This window comes from Anopheles funestus, chromosome 3RL, assembly GCF_943734845.2.
Source record: "Anopheles funestus chromosome 3RL, idAnoFuneDA-416_04, whole genome shotgun sequence".
Lineage (NCBI taxonomy): Eukaryota > Metazoa > Arthropoda > Insecta > Diptera > Culicidae > Anopheles > Anopheles funestus.
Genome location: NC_064599.1, coordinates 10,462,661 through 10,485,040, shown reverse-complemented (window position 1 = coordinate 10,485,040; position 22,380 = coordinate 10,462,661). Strand labels below are relative to the sequence as shown.

The 22,380-nt window shown below is 42.6% G+C and overlaps 4 protein-coding genes across 6 annotated transcripts in view; 2 read left to right on the top strand and 2 right to left on the bottom strand.

Annotated features, from left to right (window-relative positions):
• Window positions 1-204: 204 nt before the first annotated feature.
• Window positions 205-6,578, top strand: LOC125771372 (troponin C). Its single transcript, XM_049441916.1, has 5 exons — window positions 205-627; window positions 1,398-1,425; window positions 3,797-3,940; window positions 4,031-4,282; window positions 5,870-6,578. Exons 1-5 carry the CDS (start codon window positions 625-627, stop codon window positions 5,893-5,895), a joined length of 453 nt encoding a protein of 150 aa, XP_049297873.1. The 5' UTR covers window positions 205-624; the 3' UTR covers window positions 5,896-6,578.
• Window positions 6,579-6,609: 31 nt separating this feature from the next.
• On the bottom strand, window positions 6,610-10,114 carry LOC125771301 (putative sodium/calcium exchanger 7). Of its 3 annotated transcripts, none has more exons than XM_049441806.1 (7): window positions 9,939-10,114; window positions 9,646-9,866; window positions 9,161-9,576; window positions 7,549-7,881; window positions 7,125-7,478; window positions 6,957-7,024; window positions 6,610-6,896 (listed from the first exon to the last, which is right to left on the bottom strand). In XM_049441806.1, the coding sequence occupies exons 1-7, from the start codon at window positions 10,011-10,013 to the stop codon at window positions 6,675-6,677; spliced, it is 1,689 nt and encodes a 562-aa protein (XP_049297763.1). In that variant the 5' UTR covers window positions 10,014-10,114; the 3' UTR covers window positions 6,610-6,674. The 3 variants fall into 3 exon arrangements, with proteins under 3 accessions (XP_049297763.1, XP_049297764.1, XP_049297765.1); XM_049441807.1 differs by having other exon boundaries at window positions 6,781-6,896; window positions 6,957-7,040; XM_049441808.1 differs by having other exon boundaries at window positions 6,846-7,040.
• On the top strand, window positions 10,096-12,133 carry LOC125772313 (mitochondrial sodium/calcium exchanger protein-like). The gene is made up of 3 exons (XM_049443883.1): window positions 10,096-10,421; window positions 10,488-11,691; window positions 11,757-12,133. The coding sequence occupies exons 1-3, from the start codon at window positions 10,170-10,172 to the stop codon at window positions 12,077-12,079; spliced, it is 1,779 nt and encodes a 592-aa protein (XP_049299840.1). The 5' UTR covers window positions 10,096-10,169; the 3' UTR covers window positions 12,080-12,133.
• Window positions 12,134-12,141: 8 nt separating this feature from the next.
• Window positions 12,142-22,380, bottom strand: part of LOC125771268 (uncharacterized) — a 54,454-nt gene continuing 44,215 nt past the window's right edge. Inside the window, exons 3-10 of the mRNA XM_049441698.1 lie at window positions 18,471-20,983; window positions 18,204-18,387; window positions 16,374-16,728; window positions 15,700-16,306; window positions 15,459-15,630; window positions 15,217-15,387; window positions 14,993-15,151; window positions 12,142-14,928 (exon numbers count right to left, since the gene is read on the bottom strand). Of these exons, the coding sequence (XP_049297655.1) occupies window positions 14,644-14,928; window positions 14,993-15,151; window positions 15,217-15,387; window positions 15,459-15,630; window positions 15,700-16,306; window positions 16,374-16,728; window positions 18,204-18,387; window positions 18,471-20,833 (4,296 nt within the window). The 5' untranslated portion in view covers window positions 20,834-20,983 and the 3' untranslated portion in view covers window positions 12,142-14,643. The remainder of the gene's footprint in view (window positions 14,929-14,992; window positions 15,152-15,216; window positions 15,388-15,458; window positions 15,631-15,699; window positions 16,307-16,373; window positions 16,729-18,203; window positions 18,388-18,470; window positions 20,984-22,380) is intronic.

Sequence of the window (22,380 nt, the reverse complement as noted above, 5' to 3'; positions counted from 1 at the left end):
AGTTTACACGCGCAATAAAAGCGATCGTGTGCGCACATCAAGCACCCATACACAGGCAGCGATTTTCCCTCCCATTTCCACCGTTCCCTGGTGGACTCCGAGAGAAGGAAGGAGGCTGGGTTGGGGAGGACAAGGTGGAAGAGAGAAGGAAGGAGGTGTGTTCCATTTGAACAAGCTAATAAAAACGAGCCGTACGGCCGTGGGCAGCGATAGTTTGTTGGGAAATTTTGCAACCACAAGCGACCAGAGGAAGGAAGCGTCAAGTGGGCAGAAAAGCAATACAACATCGCTTTTTTTCTAGTTTTTTGGAACGGAGATTTCCATGCGCTTTTGAATTTAAGCAGAAAGCCGAAATCAACTACACCACTACACGGGGAAAAAAAGGCAGCACACAACGAGGGCAGAACAAACGTGTGTCTTTGTGTCGTTTGGTACGGCGTGAGCGTGAGGAGAAAGTGAATTAAGATCCAGCGGACGGTTCGAACGATCAGTCGCTAGTGAACGATCGTGTCGGAAGCAACTCAACTACAAGTGCAGTTTAATTTTCGTTCGACCAACGTTCGGCTCAACGGTTGATAATTTGCTTTCAGTGATTTTTATCCCGTAAAAGCAACTACACTAGTCATGGTTAGTAGAGGATCGAGTAATAAGTGGCTTGTTTCTTTAATTTGTGAAAAATGTGATATAGTTTTTATATATAAGCTAAAAAGAGAAGAGAATTTTTTTCATCCCTTGAGAAAATCCCTCCTTCATTCATGAGAAAAAAAATATAGTAAAGTGATTTTCGAGCGAGAGTGTTGTGCAGATTTTATCAAAATGCTTTGTTGAAAAAAGACTTTGCTCTTTTTAATATTTTAACTCAATTTTCAAAATTGATACGGAAATATTTCTCTAGGCTATTTTGTTCTCAATTATTATCTTTTTTTTTGGAAATTTTTACATTGTTGTCGAATAGCAATGTCTTCAAAAAGAAAAAGAAATCTACGAAAGTAAAAATTAATAGTAACAAAGCGAGAGAGAAAAAAACCCCATGACATCGCTCTACCGATGAAAAACACCAGGCGTCTCCATGTAGTTGTATTGTAGTCGTTTTCTGCTTCGCAATGCCAGAACATAAATTCCATGTGACGTATTTGACAGAATGCCTTACATGACACTAGAGAAATGGCTACATGAAATGTGAAAATCCAGGTCAGCCAAGTTGGTTTCTAATTTTCGAACCGTTTTCACGCCCCTTCTTGAATCTCGGACCCCTCGGTTACAACCTAAAACAAGTGACCGAGGCAACATTTCTTGCATACCGACATGCTGTCAACCGTGCATGCAAAAGAAGACTGAAGATGTGTGTTTTAATTTCATCCCCCTATTTTTCTTCCCTTTCTCTTCTTTTTTTCCAGGATGATCTCACCCCAGAGCAGATTGCGAGTGAGTATTAGCAACGGTTTTCCAATCAAATTATTCGCCTACTTCGATCTGTTTGGCCGATGGTGACACACCGACGAAAGAGGAAACGATACGAGAACAGAGCATTTGCACGACAAATAGAAAATTCGGGATGGGATGGGAAGGTTTGGACAATTTTCACAAACCCTTCACGGTATGACGTTGGTGCTTCTACAAACATTACATCGAGGCGCCATCTGTTTTCACATGTTGTATGTTTTTTTTTTCTTTTTGGTTTTGTTTTGTGTGCCAAAACCCACGCTGACGACACGCGACACACACACGCATAACAAGTGCCGGCTTCTGTGCCGAGAGACTTCAAGGTCTCGTAGAAGAAGGTGACAGCGAACGGATAATTTCAAACGCAAGCCGCGTGTGACTAATTGCCTGTATCCGGTCGAACGTCGGCAAAGGGAGACACAAGCGTGCACACACGTACACCAACCGGATGAGTTTTGTTTTGACTCGTGCCGAGAAGGACTCCTCAGCGCAACATTTGTTGCTTTGTTTACACGGGGGTTTTGGACCGAATTTTCCCTATCCATCGGGTGGGTGGGAAGATGCGGCTAAGTAAGCCATGTTTTGACAGCCATCATTCATCGCTTAGCAACGATCAGTATCGATCTTCCAACCTGTCGGAGCGTATGTACGAAACATCCGGCGGAGCAAACCAGATGACTGTTTGGCATGTGAATCATACCCACGCGTACGCTCCATCGCTTTGCTTTGTTGATGTTTTCTTCCGTCGTTCTGTTTTTTTTTTCTCAAGTTCCAGTTTTCAACACGGGAAAACTCAACACATTTTCCGCGTTCTTTTTTCCCCCCAAGCGAGTCGTACTGGTTTAATGAACAACTGATGAAAAGCATTTCATTGCGACCGCGTTTTCGGGCTAGCTTTTCATCATTTTCTTTCCCGCTTAAAACCCATTCCCGATGTTAATTTTCGTCGTATTTTTTCCCCTCGGTTTTTTTCCATGCCTCCACAAAACCGATCCAAAATTTGTAACCGTTCCAAAAATAAGCATCGTGCCTTTTTTTTCTTGTTCACTCACCACGCAAAAGAGATAGATAGTGTGCGTTTTTCGTGCGATGGATGTTGTTTTTTTCGTTGTTGTTTGGTTTAGCTTCAACCTTCTACCACCACCCACTGCGGTTGGTTTGGGGTTGGTTTGCAGCGTTGGCCAAAGGTGCTAAATGTATTTATCGAGTCCCGGGGTAGCTGTTGGTGGGCAAATTAAAAGTGAATTATTTTCCTATTTGAAGCGTTGATCGGTGAAGATAATGGAACGGTTGATGCATGATGGATGGGATTTATTTTTTTTTTTTCGTTGCTCTTGTTGCAGAGAACCATCACCTTTTAGTGATGATCTTTAGGTGATCGGGTGTTAATTGTGGTGATAGAAAATTATAAAAACAATATTGCTTAATGTTTGCAGAATTGGTTGTAACATTAGCTAATATGATAAATGCAACTCTCGCATTAATCTTCATGGGCACAGTAACTCCCTCCAATGATGCAGGCCCTTAAAGTCTTCCGGACAAGATTTATAATGGAATGTTAAGAAGATTACTTAAAAATCTAGCTCACCTTTAAAATAAAAGATATTCCTGAGCGCATGCCTTTGACACAAAAACAAATAGGAAATTTGTAAAAAAAAAGACACATTTTACCCTCGGAAAAACAATATTTCAGTTCCATTGTTATTTTTCTGTAACAAAGTTCATCGACCTTCACCTACGGCAACTACTTAATCGCCAAATTGCCAACACCGTACCGGTCTAACTATTAATTTTCACTTGATTGTGAACATTTATTACAACGTTCAGCAACAAGAATGTTACCGGCACGTTCCCTCATCCACTACGTAATTAAGGGCGGTATTTCATCTATCGTAGACTACAATTTCTACGATAAATGATTCACCTAAGATGGTCTCCCAATACGTAGATCGACGCTCACGCACCGCATCACCGATCGAGTAGACCATTTTCACTTTCACAGCGTTGGCAATCGGCCAACCATTACAACGTGCATCATGTTTCCCTTCCTTCGAGACTTTCCCTACGTCCCCTCTCCTCTTGCGAAATCAAACTAAAAAAAAAGGAAAGATTTATCCGCCTGCTGACGGGATGAACGTGGGAACGGATTATTAAATCGAGCCTGTCTCGCCCGATTAACGACGCTAATTGGGCGGAATTTATTGTTGGCAGCGGCACACGCTAATTCGCCCCGGGTAGCAAGCAAGGATGTAGCTTCTCCACCGGCTCTAGTGATCATTCACTACTAGCTACTAGCTACAGTGTTGCTGTTTCTGAATCTTCATCTCTCTCTCTCTCTCTTCTATTCGCACAGTCCTGAAGAAGGCGTTCAGCAGCTTCGATCGCGAGAAGACGGGCAGCATTTCGTCTGACATGGTGGCGGAAATCCTGCGACTGATGGGTCAACCCTTTAACAGCAAGATCCTCGAGGAGATGATTGAGGAGGTTGATGAGGACAGTAAGTTTATATGGTTGCTGGCTAGTAGTAGTAGAGATGATCTTTTAACTGACACTTGTTGCTGTTGTTTGTACTACTCAAACCGACCAGAATCTGGACAGATTGAGTTCGCCGAGTTCGTGACCCTTGCCGCCAAGTTCATCGTTGAGGAGGACGAGGAAGCGCTGCAGAAGGAGCTGCGCGAAGCGTTCCGTCTGTACGATAAGGAGGGCAACGGATTCATTCCGACCACCTGTCTGCGGGAGATCTTGCGCGAGCTGGACGATCAGCTTACGGACGAGGATCTGGACATGATGATCGAGGAAATCGATTCGGACGGTTCCGGTACGGTTGACTTTGATGGTAAGTGGTGTTGCCGCTAAACATCTAACCAATGGTCCAATTCGATTGGTTTTATCCTTGAGCAGCACACTAATACACACGCCACTTAAAGACACGCACACACACACACGCATTCCGAATATCATGGAAAATTGGAACAGTTGATGTTTATATCCCGAAAACCGAACAAATAAACCTCGGCGAAATTGAACTTTCCGAAACCGGGTGATGTGTTATGCCACCGACCATCCCCCAACCCCAGGCTGGCGCTTGCTATAAACATTTCATAAATGCTAATAATAACACAGCCACGTTGACTCCGAACTGCGGGAGTTGCGCAAACACTTCCGCCCGGCATTTGGTGCTCGCAGGAGGGAAAATCGATGCCGGAAAATTGATTGTAAAGGGAAATAATTTCTCATCAAGAGCATCGAGCCTGTAATTCCTAAATGGATTTTGTTTTTTTTTCTTTTCTGCTTATTATTAAAACTTTCAACTTTTATTATTTGAAACGTTCCGGGGGAAAAAAAAGTTTTCCAAATTTCGCCACCTATTGATCGGCTTATCTTTTTTTTTTCTTTTTCTGTCTTAATTAAACATCCAAATGAGATCAGCACCGTTAAACGTGTTTGAAATAATCATAAAGTTGTGAATTTTATCCACCATAAAATGGGGCGGGGATTCAACTACACTTTTTTTCCACTGGCGTGTCTTTTATTCGCACATAAATCAACGACGTCTCAGACGACGCTTTCCAAATTATGACACTTTTTTATCCTCCCCGGTTCGTCCCCGTCGGCGCTATAAATCATCGTCTGCTTTGGTCGGTGGAGTAGGAGACAACACGCAACAACTCATCCTTTTTGGCCGTTGGCTCAATTATACTAAAACATGTTCCATGTTTTTCACGTCAAGCATGTAGACCATAACGCGAATAAAGCGGTGCTCGATCGTTCCAACTAGCACGAACGGAACGTTGGCGAACATTGGAAAAAGATAGATCGTTGACAATTGAGTGAAAAAAGGCTACAAAACGCCTTGTTTGATTTTCCATACTGGCCGCTAGAGTTGTCTAAAAATAGTGCCATGACTTTCCCTACCGTTATTGTGTCATTGTCCAGTGGAAACTTCTTCATTCCAACACTCTCCTACTATATCTTTCACCGTACCTACTCTACTGGTTATAGTTCAAGCGAGAAATCCTTGCAAATTTCATCCAGATGTCTTTTGGAAGGGTACAACTCTTCAAGCCCCTCTTCTTCCCTTGATCGATTAATTTTCCCCTGAGGGGAAAACATAAAACCCCCGAAACCGACACTGGTGAAAGACACCATTAACGTCTTACTTCATCGACTGTGCAACGACACACACATATCCTCCACATTCGCGATGCAGCTGTTCACATTCATTTCTGAGGCCACTCCACCTGACATCACCCTGTGTTGCATTGCGAGCTTTTTACAGCTGCACACAAACTGCATCACATACACCTAAGCTAACATTCGCTGTTTACAAATCACTTACTGCTTGCGGTGAAATTTGCAATTAAAATCTAATAAAATTCTCACTCTTACTTTTGCCACTTCCTTCCACAAAACCTATTTGCAGAGTTTATGGAGATGATGACCGGTTAAGGTGTTTGTTGAGTGCGGCGATCAACAGTGCGGCCGCCATCCTGTTTCAACTTTTTATTGCATCTTCCTGTTTCCTGTCTCATCATCCACACTCTTCCTACGATCGATCCTAGCTAGCTCCGGAGCAAGTATCTTCACCGACCCCCCCAAAAAGGTTTCATTACTACAAAAACAAAACCCCTATTTCATGCAGCTCATTGTTCATACTATTAATGGTATTTAGTTTTGATACACTATGAATACACCGCGCCTATGGTTGGGTGCGGTGATGCGTAGCAAATTCTTAAATTAAGAATGAGTCTCGGTCTGTACTGGTATTCACATCACTTGAACTGATTTTGCTACTGGCACTGTCATCGAAGGTCCTCGCGATCACGAGTGGGTCTCAGGACCCGGACGTGAAAACATTGTAAGAAAAGTAGTTTTTGCCCTCATCCAACAGCAGTAGCACCGTAAAGGAATCTTTACAAAAGCCAAATTCAGGTCTTAGTTAGGCAGTTGATGGTTTGGGAAATTCAGAAACCGAATGATTCTGTGTGTTCAACACGCATTACATGTGCTCAGCAGTAGCAGACTGTTTCATTCTTATACTACACGGAGTTCGTCGAACGCTATTACTGATTTGATACTGTTTCTTTCTGTACTGTATTATTAATATTTAATAAAGCTACCAGTTTAATAAAGTGTCGCTGTGTACATATTGTGAATAGGAAATAGGCGTACCCCTGTTGCTGATTTGTTTCCTCCCGAAAGCAGGCCACATCCGAAATGGTTCGAGTTTAGCCTCCGTTCGGATCGGGATGATGATCTGTGCCGTACGGATGGATTAGCTCAAACTCGCCCAGGAATGAAAATATCAAAAACATCAGGTACGTTACGATCATAGCGAGACCAACGCTTCGGCGCCCTTGGAAGTTGGTAAACAGCAAACATAGCCAGGTTGTGGTGAGAATCTGGAACAGATACACCTCGCAATTTTCTCCCATTACGCCTTTACGAACCTGTAACAAGGGTTTTCATAGTGAGTGAGTATCTATTTTCGTTGCATCTGCGCTACTTACATCTGCTATAAGATCCTGCACACCAAATGCTTTTGTCATGAGGGTAAGACCCAATCCTAAGCAAAGATCTGGAAGAAAAGAGAACTTTTATCAGAGTACATCTCTTAACAAGAACGTTTTGTGTTGTGAATTGCATAGTTTAGTAAGCTAAAAACCATCATTACTTACTCAACAATGGACCACCGAAACATGCCGCGAATGCCATTTTCCCGTAACCAAGTCGTGCCAGAGCCACGTTTGAGAATAAATCTCCGACACTGTTACCCCAGGCAAGCAATGACAGACCGAGCACGGACTTGGATAGCTTCAGTACGATTCCTACCGTTTCGAGCACACTCACTACCTCCTGTGCCACAACGTAGATGACTTGAATGCAGCCCAAAAAGCTCATCAGCGTAAGTAGCTTGTGATAACGCGGACATCGATCGGTTCGTGATGTGTAAAAGATGACAACCATTACGGGTAATGCGACTAAGATGACCAAAACGAAAATGTACACCTTTGCTATCGTTATGAACGCAACTGGAAAGTGAGAATGTAGATACCGTTTAACTTCTTACGCCTAGTTCTTTTCTATTCCAGGTTTACTCACCTCCATTTACGAACACGATCAACAACGGCAGTGTGAGACAATGACATATATTTAACATCTTACACCATCCGTCCCGTTCGACGTCAGTGTCCACGATTGGAATTGTAAGCAAAAGAAGCAAAACAAATGGTGCTTTAAGGAGACAAAACGTTCGCGTTGCCCACCCTCCATCGTTCCATTCTTCCAGATCAAGAGGATTTATGTGATTACAAAAATCGACAAGCAATCCTTCATTTGCTGGAACGTTGGTTACTCGCTGCTCACCTGCACCAGGATTTACTGTGGCCATCGGTCTATGAGTGGGATTTCCAGCTCTAGCTATCGCTTCATTATCTGCGAAGATATTAGAGATGTGCAAAATGAGTAAGAGATAGATAGTGAGTTGGTGTTTGGGAAATTTAGCAAAATTTATAGATTTGATATATTTTAATGCGAATTTGTTGCAATAAGTTTCTTTTCACTCAAATAATGCTTTAAATTAAAAAAAGAATAAAAAATCAGAAAAAAATTTAAAAAAAAATTTTAACTCGAAAAAATCATAAGGCTTACCCCTTACGATTTTTTTTGGGAAATTTTGCAAAAAAATTAAATTGATTTATTTTAATGCCAATTGGTTGCAATAAGTTTCTTTTCACTCAAATAATGTTTTAAACAAAAAAAGGAATAAAAAATTATGAAAAAATTAACAAATTATAAAAATTTGAAAATTTCATAAGGCTCATTTTTTCACCAAGTTTTGCCTATAACTCGGTCGGTATTTAACGGATCGCCAATCTTAAACCTGTGGTCGATAGATCGCACCAATGGCTACATTTTCTTCTTGGACGGCCATGCCCTCAGATGTCTGTGCCAGAAGTTATACGAGGAACCAAGTTCCATACCCTGTTTGAAAAAATGTAAAATTTTCCTCATTTTTGCACCAAGTTTTGCCTATAACTCGGGCGGTATTTAACGGATCGCCAATCTTTAACCTGTGGTCGATAGATGGCAACAATGGCTACATTTTCTTCTTGGACGGCCATGCCCTCAGATGTCTGTGCCAGAAGTTATTCGAGGAACCAAGTTCCATACCCTGTTTGAGAAAATGTAAAATTTTCCTCATTTTTGAACAATTTAGCAAAATTTAAAAATTTGTTTTATTTTAATGCGAAATTGATGCAATAAGTTTCATTTCACTCAAATAATGCTTTAAAAGAAGAAAAGCATAAAAACTAACAAAAAAATAAAAACAAAAATTTCAACTCGAAAATTTCATAAGGCTTACCCCTTGGCATTTTTTTGAGCAATTTAGCAAAATTTTAAAAATTGACGTATTTTAATGCCAATTTGTTGCAATAAGTTTCTTTTCACTCAAATAATGCTTCAAATTAAAAAAAGACTAAAAACTAACAAGAAAATAAAAAAAATCTAAAAATTTGAAAATTTCCTAAGGTCTCCGAAATGAGTCGTTAAACAAGCTCTCTGCTAATAACGACTCATTTACTCTGAGTTGACTCAATAAAAAGAGTTGTTATTCTCATCTCTAGAAGATATTAGAAACGACCAATGAGTTTCAGATGTTTTAACATTGATTTACGGTCTAAGTGTAATGGGAATAGCATAGCGTTCTTACCTAGAGACTGTGCCCTGTGCATTTCCTGTCTCTGTTGAATAAACTCCCAAATGACCAGAGATAGAAACAGAAGATACATTCCAATCAATATCGCACTATCGTACAGACTGAACCGTTCGTCAGCTGCTTTAAGCGTTATCCACACGATCGCTGCTATAAAGAACGACAAATCTCTCGAGATACTCCACGGTGGAAAGTCGAATGGTTGTATCAGCAATACGGTCCCTCCGATCACTGCAATCACAAACGCTGCCGATCCTAGGAGCTCTGAAAACATAAGCTCTGTGTCTGCATCTGGATTAGCGACAGCTGTGAACAGATCCGGCGATCCATTACCGAAGGCGAGAATCGTTACACCGGCCAATGCTTCACTGATATTTAATGCTTTCGCGATGGCGGCTAGCGTTGGACAGAAGCTAGAAGAAGGCAAAGTATTGGGAATTAGGATAGGAACAAGATGACAATCATAGTTTTAAGTTACTCACAACTTATCAGCTGTCGTACCCAGAATAATGAAATAGTAGACACAAATACACAGCAGTAAGACAAATCCAAAGTTGAAGAGATACTCCCGATCGGAACCGATAGTACAATAAAGATATCCGACGTAGTTGAAAAAGTATTCACTCTCCGCACAAGCTTCCGTCATCTCCACAAACTCACACTGCTCCTCTACTGGTAGCTGGTGAAGGTAGGAACAGTCATCCTGGAACAAAGAGAAGAAGATAAAAATATTTAATGTCTGGTGTTACCTTTAAGAATTGCTATCAAAACTTACTGGACGCGGGAAGTTGACGTATGTGGCGTGACGTACAGACCGCTGAAGCAAGGAACCATTTTGAAGAAATAGCATCGTTCTACAACACTACTTCATAACACACTGTTTGAGGTTACTTTGATCACTATCACTTTTTCTTCTAGTGCACGTTTCCTTTAAACCACTTGTTTTACAAAGTAGCCAAATCGGAAGCACGTCTTGCAGTTCTTCTACAACTTCCCAATTTTCTCAATGTTTCCAACGGTGGCAGATCCTCTTCAAAACTTAACTACACACTATGAAGCTCATCAGAACATATTCGTATCACTTCAGGCGCAACCGTGCAGCAACGTACATTCCGTGCTGGAAGATGAGCGTTGTCTATTCGTCCGGGAGACGGAAGAGTGTCGTGAATCGATGCACTACATCGATTATATGCATTTTATGTACTGCACTATTGAAAGCTCTAACTTCGCTCTTTTCACATCAGCCATTGTTGCTTTGGTAAGAGAGAAATACAGCTCATAAAAGTAAATCCTAACAGAATAACAGTTCTTTCTCTCTCACCAGCTCCTGTTTGCGGTGTGTCTAGGAACGGTTATACACCAACTCTGCGTAAATCGCTACGTCGATAGTGTATTGTATGTGGCTAAAGCATGGCGCTTGAACGAATACATCGCCGGTGTTACACTGCTCACGTACGGCAATGGGTTGGCACAAGTGCTGTCGGAGCTGAAGCACCATAAATCCGGGGACACCGAGCTGATCTACAATCAGTATCTTGGAACGGCCGTCTATCAGGTTTCAATTCTCGCGGCACTCGTCATCTGGCTGGGATCGTTTGCCATCTATCCGGAGGTGATCGTTCCAAACATTATTAGTTTACTGATCGTTTCCGTGCTAGTGGAAGAGCTCATGTACGATGAGCAGATTGGTATCTTTCAAACGATCATCTTGGGTATGCTTTATGTAGCCTTTCTTGGTGCTCTTTATGCAGTCTCCTTGGCGATGGATCGTGAGGGTAATCGATCTCGAAGTCAGATAGAGATACGAGATACCGGTGGAAAGCTTGTAGACATAAAGCTTACAGCGACGGTGTCAAATGTGGAAGGCGATCGACGTGTCACTAGGTTGGAACGTATCTGGCACGGAGTGAGAACGTTCCAAAGCGAAGATTTTTGTAATGGCAGCTGGTACAGCAAATTGTATCTTATCTGGAGCATTCCTGTCGAGATGCTGACGGTTCTGCTATTGCCTAAGGTGAACTATGCTTTACCCTTGCACGGATGGAACAAGTGTCTTTTTGTCATTAATCTAAACCTCTTTCCCTTACTGCTCATCTGCACTGCCACAGGTAAGAAACTAAGACACATCTTTCATCTTTCATGGCCTTGCTATCTAATAGTTCTTCTCTCAGTTGATATGCTTTCTAGTACAGATCTTGGATGGATTTGTGTGGGAAGTGTCGTCACAACTTCCTGCTTGAGTGTCATCATTTGCGTTGCCGCTAGTGACGATCGGAAGCCATCCTGTTTCAACTGTATTGGGTTGTTTACCATTTTTGGAACATCCTACCTGATCATGCTTCTATCCTACGAGCTGATTGCCATCCTGGAAACATTATCCATTATTGCAAACATTTCCTCCGCTTCATTTGCCATAACCATACTTGCCTGGGGTAGCTGTTGGATTGATTTAGTCACGTTAAGGACGCTCGCCATTCGAGGATATCCTCGGTTAGCTTTCGCTGCCTGCCTAGGAGCACCCGTTTTCAGTAAGTTTAGTCTTCTTAAACTCCTTTCTACTACGTGATCACTAACAGCATGCTTCTTTTTGTAGATATTTTGATTGGACTATGTACCGTATTTTGCATTCAAATGATACGAACGAACTCTGCTACGATTCACGTCCGCGATGGTACATCAGGGCCTACCTGTGCCGTCTATCTTTTCATCATGTCGTTAACAATTTTACTGTCGGTGCTTTTCACACGGTTTCAGGCACGGAAAAGCCTTGCCTTCAGCATGACAATACTATATGTCACGTTTCTCACATACGTTGTCCTCTGTGAGCTGGAAATTATACACGGTTACGGGACAGATCACAACGACGATGGCGAATATTTCCAGGACCAGGTCACTCACCATGGGAAAGCTAAATAGAAACTTTTTTTTAGTATTTATATGGAAATTTAATGAAAGAATGATAACCCTAAGGGCCAGAATAAATCACAATCATACGCTTTATTTAACTTTTATTCACAAAATAGTTGGGTAAAGTTGCAGTACTTTATTAATTGTAACCTTACGAAGACCGTACAGAGTTGGAGTAATGCCAAGTAGGTGTGTATTTATCGACTATTTTTTGCTGCATTGTAGCATTATTACTTATAACACTTTTTCATGTTGCATTCCAGTACTGCAGAACTTTTCAACAACACATTACATGCAAATATTTGCTACTTGTTTTACCCACACGATCTCTCCCACACGCTCATGCAAATGGCATATTTTGATTACTGATTGGTTACTTTCATGTTCGCACACAACGTGTAGTACATTTATGCTTTAGTCTGTATCATTACTTTACGGACAGCGATATCCACATTGCAGGATATACACATTAAGATTATTCCATACTGTCGCGTTTGTTTGTTAAAGGCTTTCTTCGTATCTGTTCAATTGGCTCGCTTAGGGTTTTGTGGCTTACTTTTTAGTTAAATTCGAACGAATTCTGTTTATCCGAAACTGGACAACTAATCCATCGGGAGAATCAGCTTCAGCTACGGTATTTAAAACGATTTTCTTTTATTGCTAGCAGTCCTAATGCTTGGCGTTGTTCGACAATTTAATGTTCTTTTATCAGTTTATGTTTTGCTGTTTTCTTCTCCTTTTGTTACATGTCTACACCATCACACATCATGTGCCACTTGCTCGGATTTACACTATTTTTTTCTTCCTATTGTTTGCTCTTTGTTTTCTGTAAAGTTTGATACATCGTGCAAACTGTGTGAAAGCTAGAGCAGTTCGTTAAATATTTTTGAATGTATATGAGAGTGTGTATGTGTGTGTATGTGCGGTGTTGCATAAAGGGAATTTTACTTCAAACACCAGTGCCAAAACGAACGCATTATCCCGGAGCAGTGAAGGATAGTGAATTGCTTTAGACGAGGAAAAGAAACTTTGCTATACACTACAAAATTTTATATAAACAAATAATAAGTAAAGAAGGTTGAAAATAAAACCGGATAAAAACACAATACAGATAAACTTAGCATTAGGAGAAATGAGTAAGATAAGGTAAAGAGAACAAAACAAACTAAATGTATAATCTACAAAATTTACATCGTTCATGTGTCACTTACGCCAGAAATATTTACAAAGCACAATAAGAAGGGCCCCGGGGGAGCAACATATTTTCTATTAATTTTGACAACAAAAAGAATAACCGAACCTAACGTAAAACAAATGCTACTACACAGGGATGACAGTCCTTGCAACTGTCGAGGAAACGAAATCAACTAGAATGTACTCTCAGCAATGACGCTTATATATAGATGCGTTTTCTCCTACACCGAGAAAAGACTATAATAAATGCTAGAGAAAAAAAAACAAATGAAACAACTAACATCGGAAGTGTCGGTACTGGCGATAGGGGTTCCGTCACCAGTACGATTGCGGGCAGTGCTGATGGTGTAGACAGGAACAAACCACTATATAAAGGCTTAGTCGGTAGTTTCGACGCTACCGCTACGTGGCAATGGTTCACCGTTCAATTCCTTTTTTTAAAATCGTTTTCAAATCTACTTTTAACTGCCACCAATTGGAGGTTTCGATTGTTTTCTCCCCTAACGTTTCGTAACTATCTATCTTATGGAAGGAATTCTAGAAGTGTTTCATATTTTCTACAGCTAAAACGTACGGGCATGGAACTTTCAACGGAGTTTAGAAGAAATATTGTCGCCCTCGGTGGAATACCTGACGGAGGATACGAACGTGCACATGGCTAAAACAGTTGAGTGCGGTGCGAAGTGGGAACTATCAATGGGCCGTTTTCTTCTTCATTTATGCTACAACATTGGACCTTATCTATCTACGCTTGATAACGAAGCCATCTAACCTTTTTTCAGGAAGTATGCAGTGTCTATTTGCCAAATGCGCTTAAGAAATAAATTATTATCGTAACACTTATTTGTCACCAGTAACACATCTGCAATGGAGATAAATCGTTTTCTACTCTTGCTTTCTACCATGCAGCTTTCTAACGGCTTTAATCGAGTCTATGTAATGTCAAGAACGGCAAATCTCAATCATAATCTACGATTTAGCATTAGCTATGGAACTAGAAAGGGACATTGTTTATTTGTTTGCTATTGTTTAAAGATCCAGTTTTTTATACTTTTCATAATCTCTCTTAACCCTCTCGGTACGACTTTTCTTACTTGATGCGAAGCTCGACTTGTGTTTTGTTGTAAATAAGTGAATTAAATAAACAAAATGCAATATATCTTTTTTTCTTGTGGCGATCATACGCATGATAACGAATGAATAATAACGAACCACAAAAAAAACGAGAGAAAAAAATAACTGCACATCCTCAATCGATTGAAGACAATTTCAAAGGTGCTATAAGAATCACGATAAAATGAATGCTACACAATCCACCTTGAAAGAAGGAAAAATAATAAATAAATCAATGCTACCTACTAAACTGGTCCATATTAAGATTAAGCAGTCGAATCAATGTAGCAGCTCGCATCAGCTGCAACAACACTTCCCGCCTCGTTGGCGAGTGTCGTTTCGTTGGCATTCAAATCGATAATACCGTTGCCGTTTACCACACCGGCCCCATTGCCGTTTGTACCGGCCTGGCCACAGTTGAGTTGATTAAGCTGAGCCGCCGTTACTAGCGGAAAGCTGGACGCGGAGGCAAAGTTTGTTTCCTCCAGATCGCGCTGCAGTTCCATCAGAGCGGGCGTTTCTTGCACTATCGACTTAACGCTGTCCAATGTCTGCAAAACAAAAATGTAAATATGAACTCCCACTGGTCCCACAGTTGCAAAAAGAATCGTTTACCTCCAAAGCGCGATCGATGGCTTCATATTGACGCTTCGCTTCGTTCAACGCCTGGTGCCAGCTGGCAGTCATCACGAAATTGGCCCCATTTGTAGCATTGCTTGCCATCGTGGCTAACTGCTGCTCTTTTTCATACAATTTTGACTTCAATTTAGGTATCTAAAAAAGCGAGGAAAGGATATTTAAATACGATTGATTGGTAATATAATCTTTAGAACAATTACCTCAGTGCATGCTTGAACGATAAACTGCGACAGTTCCTGTTCCGGCACTACTCCATCCTCGTTGCACAGCTTAAATGCGTTCAAGATCTCCTCCCGATCGATCACAATCTTCTTCGCCTGCTTGCTATCACTGCACAGTGTGCTCAACTGACAAATGTCTTCATTCAATTTCTGTAAATTAAGCCAACAAATCAACTTTTAGTAATACTAAGTTCAGTAAGCGTTATTAGCCTACGACGTACATCAATTTCCTTGCGGTGCTTTAACAACTCCACCTTGTTGCTGTTTATTTCACTTCCTCGCACCTCTAGCTGATGATAGGCATCCTTCAGATCATCCTGCAGCTTATAGTTTAGCTCCTCGTACTCCTTCACACGGTCCTGAATCTCTTCGTTGGAGATCGCCAGTTTGTTCCTGAGCGAAAATACATCACAAGACAATACATTAGCTCAGTTACGCCGTATTTCAAGCACCACAACTTACTTATGATTGATCAGCTCCTGTATGCAATGATCATTATCCATCTGGACGATCCTCAGAACCTTCAGCAGCTTCGTGATCAGATTGTCCACATCGATCACTTGATCTACCAGCGATTGCGCATTGCAGTACTCGCAGATAGAAGGCATTTCGGCCATCGATGCTTCCCCGCAGCAGCTGTTTTCTTCGTCGTCCAGCGATGAAGAATGGCTTGCGGTTGTATGGTCCGGTGCTGTCGTTACGGCGACCGCCGCTGACGTTACCGCTGACACTGTATTGCGCGCCTGCTGCTGATCATTGCTGCTGACCGAGTGATGGAATCGTGACGAGCGTCCACTAGCGATCATGTTCGACTGCAGTTCGATCTGCTGCCGGTTGGCGATGGCTTGCGAAAGATTGTCAAGCGATTCATCGTGTGCCATCGTCATGGCGTTACTGTTCGCTCCCACACCACTCTCCAGCGACGATGGCATCTCGATCTGCGAGATACGGGTGGACGATGAAACCATGTTGTGGGAATGCGAATCCGGCATCGTGACGTCTTCCAGCACATTGTCCATCATTAGGCATGGTTCCGTTTCCGAATCAAGCATTTCTGTTGAATCGGATTCTGGGAAAAGAAATGGGAAGTAAGCAACAATGTGTAAAAAAAAGGAAATAGTATTGCTTTCACTTACCGTGGCCATTATTTTCTCGACCCTCCTTGTTGGTTGCATTTGCACCGTTCGCAGTGACTACAGTTGACTTGGTGGTAGCCGTTTTACTAGTCGCGTTCTTGATAGCACTAATGACTGCCGCTATGAACGATTGGCCACGCTGTGGTGAAAGCGGTACGGCACATCCATCACTAACCGTCTTTGCACTTCCCTTCGCGGTCACCGAATGTGAATCTGAGGTTTGGGGCTGATGGTATTGTTGCTGCGAATGTTGATGCTGTTTGCCCGTGTAAGCATCAGCAGTTTGCTCATATTCCGGACTGCCATCACCACTACTTGCGCTGTTTGTATACGCTTCGTTATGGTAGATTACGTCCTGCAAAAGGAGTAGATAGAAAGATTGGAAATTATGTTCTATTCGAGATCTGGAACATGCTTCATTTCAAACTTTTTAATCATCAAACCATACACGTGCAATTAGGAAGACATGCCTGTATACAGGTAGAACCATCATGATTGTCTTCATCAATGATAAACTAATTTAAATTAAATACAAATTAGACATTTTTGAAAGCAAACTATAGTTAAATCACTGTAAATACCACACACACAAAACGTAAAAAGAAATGAAAGAGTGAAATATTTCATGCTGGTCCCATACCAATGAAATCTTTCATAAGTACTAAGTCTGAAATATAGAGGTCGCTAGTGCGGTCAACGTTGTTTCAACCAAATTTTAAGCGAATAGTTTTTGACAATAAATTGAGTTATTTTATATGTCTTATTTTTAAAACTCTTCCTTCAGATGACAATAAAAAAAATATTTAGCTTTCAGCTGAATGTACTGAAATATCAAAACGTACATCATAAGCATAAATCAATTAGGAAACATTGTTGATGTTTCGATGTTTGTCATGCTGCCAATAAATGGATTATACGCTATAACGATACACCTTCCAACATGCAGCAACAGTTTACCAATCGAACGAAACCACTAGCCAAGGGATCCTTTCCACCCTTACACGCTCTACCTAATGGAGAATTCGCTTAATGGTGGTTTCTTTAATGATTTTCAATGGTTGGTTCAAAACTATGGGAACGACAAATCTAGGGTCAAGGACTCGGAGCAATTTGTATCGTTTGAGGACGTCAACCTCTTCCAACAAATTGGCAACACTACGGGCAATCCTTCAGAAGAAAAAAAAAGTCACACACCCGGCAGACATGCAGCCCTGCTCACTCCACTTACCGTATGGCTCGCAATCGCTACAAGCAGTGTATGTACAGCGTGGTACCAGCGTTTTAAATATGTTTTACATTTTGTGATGTGCATTTCCATTCGTGGCAACAAAACGGCAAACAAATGCACATGGAAAGTGCAGTTCCGGATGCAGTATGCATCGGTGGTGAATTTAAGATAAACAAAGTGCACAATTCCTCAGGGGGAAATGTTGGAGCAGGGTTTGTGTGTAAACAAAGTTAGTTCCACCAAAAACCATACACATATATACACACACAATACACAAGCATACAAGAGCGATCGCGCATAATCGAAACGGGAACATTCAATGCAACGAAATCGTTTTGGTCCGGTTATAAAACAGAGAACAGGAAAGAAAGAGATAAAGAGAAAAAGAGTAGCATGATGAGAGGGAAAAAAAGGTTAGTGATGAAGTGTGAACTGTTTTACACTGAATGGTTATGACAGGTCTAGTTATTTGACTTAAACGTACATAATCTACAACCATCTAGAAGTAGCTACAATCGAAAATTAAGACACTAATACTTAGCCATAAACCTTAACATTTAAATAGATCATTATCGATCGAAGCGACCCATTGCGGAACTTACCTCGAGATCCTGTTCTGAAATGTTGTAGGAAGCTATCAACTGTTCGACCAGATTATCCAGCCGTGAGCCTAATCCTGAAAGTGCAACGGACGCTCCAGACACGGCAGCTCCTTGCTGTAGCAGAATGTCTTTGGAACGACTCTCCAGGGCATTGTACTTTGCTTGCATTCCCAAATATTCTTGTCTGTAAATGGATGGAAAATGTAAAAGTCATGGTTAGGTATGTTAGTGCAACGGTGGTATGGTGCCCTGCACACGCTTCATTACCTCCTCTGTTCAGCGATACGGACTAGATGACGACATTCTTCTTGCTGCCGATCAATGTTGCTCTCCTTGAGGAGTAAACTTTGCCGCAGCATGCTAACCTCCTGCTCGGATTCCTTCAACGTATCCATGCACAATTGTTTCTCCAACTGCAAAAATTCTTGCATTTCGCTCGATTCCTCCTCCAGCTCAGTCTTCTGGCGCAGTAACTCTTCCTGGTTCTTGAGCGATCGCCCCAAGTCCTTCTGCAACGCCCGGCAGATCGACTGCAGGCGTACGATCTCTTCCTGTTTCTTCTCCAGCACTGTGCCGGACAGCTGTAGCTGCGATTCCAGCATCAGTAAACTATCACACTCTTCCGTATCGTTGCTGTTTGGAATGGCCTGCATCGATTCCAGCATTCCGAGTACACGATCCGTGTTGTTCTGTAGCTCTTTCTGGGCGGCCAGTTTTTCTTCGCGCTCGATCAGCAGCTTCTGCTCCAGAGACGTCACCATCTGCGATTTCTCCGACAGCTTCGACATGAGCGACGTATACTCGCCGGTCACCTTCTTTAGCTTCTCCGCCAACCGTTCCATCTCCTTGTCGTGTATGTCGGACTGTGTTTGTTTGCTGACCATCTCGACGGCATCGATGCGTACATTGCGCGCATTGCCCCCGAACGCATCCTCCACATCCTTGCAGGTGATGGCCGTCTGGACGCTCGTTTCGTGGTAGATCTTTGTTTTCTGTGTTAACTTCTTCGCCGACGATGTCAACCGGGGATGGGACGAAGCGGACAGGGAGGACACTTTGTTTGAGGTGTTCAGATCACGCTCCGTTTTCGTGTTGGGCGGTAGCTTCTTGAACAGTGACATTGCCATACGGTTGGAGACCTGATCGCGCGTTACCGAATTGCTACGCGAACCGGATCCTCCCCCGCCGATGCCAGCCTTCAAATCTTCAGCCGAGCGTTCTTTTCGTCGCCTAGGAAGGGTGGCGAACTTATCCACCCCAACCGGTAAACTCATGGGCGCACCGTTGCCACCTTTACCACCGTCCAACGATAATGGTCCGATGCGTGTTTTGATGGACATGGTTCCGTCCGGCGCAGCAGAACTTGCTCGCATGGAACGAGGTGTCGTATTGCCACCGCTGCAACTGACTCCGCCCTTACCGCCAACGGACGGCCACCGACCATCATCCGTCGGTGTACCCAAGGGTGTGCGACCTCGGGTAATGGACGGAGTACGCGACACAGTTACTCGCTGACCGGACGGCGAATCCTTGATGCCCGTTGGCAGAGAGTCCGGTTTCAGTGGACGTCTCGGCGGTGGCATTGGTTTGGTCGGTGTTTGCAAGATGCGATTCGTGCTGGCCGACATGGAACTGGCAGGTGCCCCGGCACAAACACCGGTTGAGGAAGCCGATTTATCTCTCGAACGTGCACGCTCTCTGGCAGCCGCGGCCGCAGCAACATTTGCCGCCGATGCTGGAATTGTTTTCAAATTCAGTGACACCGAACGGCCCAACGAAGAGCCACGCGAACGGGAACTGCTCCGGCCACTGCTGGACACGCTCTCGGATGATTTTCTAGGCGAACGATTCGAGGGTGGTTCCTTCACTGCCACCTTCTTCTTGATCGCGGCGCCCACCTTACGCAGCGAACTCACCGGTCCACCGGTCACGGAAGAACTTTCGCTACCGCCCTCGCTCGCACAGTAGTCCGTGCTCAGCCGGCCGCACAGCACCGTATTGCCAGTCTTGTCGTAGATATCCGAGCTGTAACTTATCATGCTCGAGTTGCACGACATACTCATTCCGGTCGGTTCACCGTCCAAACCGCAACAGCTACTTGCGTAACCGGCACTATTGTTGCTGAGCGCACGTTGCAACACGCCGGTATCGGTAAGGGAACCGGATCCGGCACCAAATTCTACCCCACTATCACTGCCATCCCCGCTGCCCACAACCGTCACCGTTCCCTTGCCGCTCGCCACACTCTCCACCTCGTCGTTGATCGTGAGAACTTTAAACTTTTCCTCGCAACCTGTCGTCGGCCCGACGCCACGTTCCTGCTCGTGCGGCTTGATGAGATCCTCGATCAGTTCGGTCACCTTCGCGTCCAGCTGCAATTCATTCGCGTCCAACTTTTCCGTGCGCTCGATCAGCGACGAACAGTTGCAGTCGGTCACGGTAAAGGAACTCTCCATGGAAGATTTGGTAGAATCCACATCCTGACCCAACAGTCGCTCCGGCTGTTGTTCCACCTCGAGCTCGTCGTTGTCGGCCGTCGTGTCCATCTCACCGTTCGGTCGCGTTTCATCGCCATCGACGGACGGTAGTACCTCCTCCGGTAGGGTAGATTCTTGATTTACGTCCTCCATCGTGGGAAAGGCCAAAAATGGGCTGTTACAACTGCGTCATGCAGCTCGCTAGGTTTGTATCTTTGCTGCTTCACGCTTCACGTACCACAGAGTATCATTTCATTCAATTCGCCACGGAATCGCCACTAGCAGTCACGAACGGAAAACATTCTGCAACAACGAAGCGGAGTGAAAGAGAAGAGGGATAACAAATTATTAGTTTGCTTTGCATTTAGAGGTTTGTGTAGAAAATTCGTAACAGTAAACAGTTCTTCCGGACCTTTGCGCGGTGCAAAAAGACAGTGGACTATCGCTTGACATTTATTTCCTCTTGCGGACCATCTACCACTCGAGAATCTTATCTTATCAAAAACTGTCAAAGAAGCGTTTGCCGTTGATAAAGTGATATGCACTGGAGTAGGTGATTTTTTAATCTTTTTATTGTTTTACTCTAAAAGTAAGCATATATAGATTGATTTGTGGGTCACATTTTGTCCTAATCTACCATTTTTAAAGCGACTAAACTTTCCCACTTTGATAAATTGATAAATATTCGATTCAATTGAAATCTTTCATCAAGACTTTTTAATCAACTTTATCAGATGAACCAGACAGTCACAATCTTTCCGTCTCTTTGCACCTTTCTCAAGAAACACCATCATAAGGCACTGCTGCTGCTGCTGAATTGCATTCGTTTCCCATGCAATAAGATCGGGCAACAACAGTTCATTTCGTGAGAAGCAACGACCCAACCGATGAAGCCCAACTTTCCGCTGCTAATGTGTAATCTGATCCATAATTCGTCAAAATGATTTCTTTGCTCACGATTTGCACATCAGTCGCTGGCACGCTTAACCTTCCTTTTTGAAGGTTACGTTGCTTATTGGACGTAATCTAACTTTTGTAATGGGAAAAGCAGGAGATAAAATCATTTTCTTCGGTAATGAAAATAATTTTCTGTAAATTGTTGCTAATATATAAATATAAAAAAGCAACTTTTTTTTCGTTTGGCAATTCAAATTAAATACTAAATAATGTAATGAATCAGGGACAGAGTTCGCAGTGGTATGCCTTTTTTTGTTAAGATAACAATTCACCGCAACCCTGAATGTAGACCGGATGCATAACATTCGGGAGAAAAAAAACACGTCAAAGTGTTGCTTTCTAAAATACACATAAAATGTTATAAACAAAACCACTTCCGATTTGGATATGTGTAAAATGCGAGAGTAAAATCATTTCATTACTAGCAATCATTTGAATAATCGTATGCGAATTTTGTACCAAGCATTGATTTTTCACCGCTAAAGGCTTAAAAGTAAGAGTGAGAGAACAGCAAAAAAAAAAACACAACTCATACAGGAAACAATTCGTTTTCGATTTCTGCTATAACCTGCGGCCTTCCGGTGTGCGGGTCTTTTGGTGGACAGTTTACCATATTCCGCTAACATATCGAGCGGAAACGCAAGTGAATGGGATTTTGTTCGGGTTTTTTATTTATAAAAACAGTATCACCTTATACTTCGCATATTTTGCTACGAACATATATAGAAACTTCGACTTAAATC

Coding starts and splice junctions, on each gene's coding strand:
- LOC125771372 (XM_049441916.1), top strand. Junction 3,941..4,030: donor TGAGGAGGTTGATGAGGACA/GTAAGTTTATAT, acceptor CAAACCGACCAG/AATCTGGACAGATTGAGTTC. Junction 4,283..5,869: donor CGGTACGGTTGACTTTGATG/GTAAGTGGTGTT, acceptor ACCTATTTGCAG/AGTTTATGGAGATGATGACC.
- LOC125772313 (XM_049443883.1), top strand. CDS start 10,170: ATGTTTCCAACGGTGGCAGATCCTCTTCAAAACTTAACTACACACTAT. Junction 10,422..10,487: donor CATCAGCCATTGTTGCTTTG/GTAAGAGAGAAA, acceptor CTCTCTCACCAG/CTCCTGTTTGCGGTGTGTCT. Junction 11,692..11,756: donor CCTAGGAGCACCCGTTTTCA/GTAAGTTTAGTC, acceptor TTCTTTTTGTAG/ATATTTTGATTGGACTATGT.
- LOC125771301 (XM_049441806.1), bottom strand. CDS start 10,013: ATGCTATTTCTTCAAAATGGTTCCTTGCTTCAGCGGTCTGTACGTCAC. Junction 9,577..9,645: donor GGTACGACAGCTGATAAGTT/GTGAGTAACTTA, acceptor GCCTTCTTCTAG/CTTCTGTCCAACGCTAGCCG. Junction 6,897..6,956: donor TGCAGGATCTTATAGCAGAT/GTAAGTAGCGCA, acceptor CCCTTGTTACAG/GTTCGTAAAGGCGTAATGGG.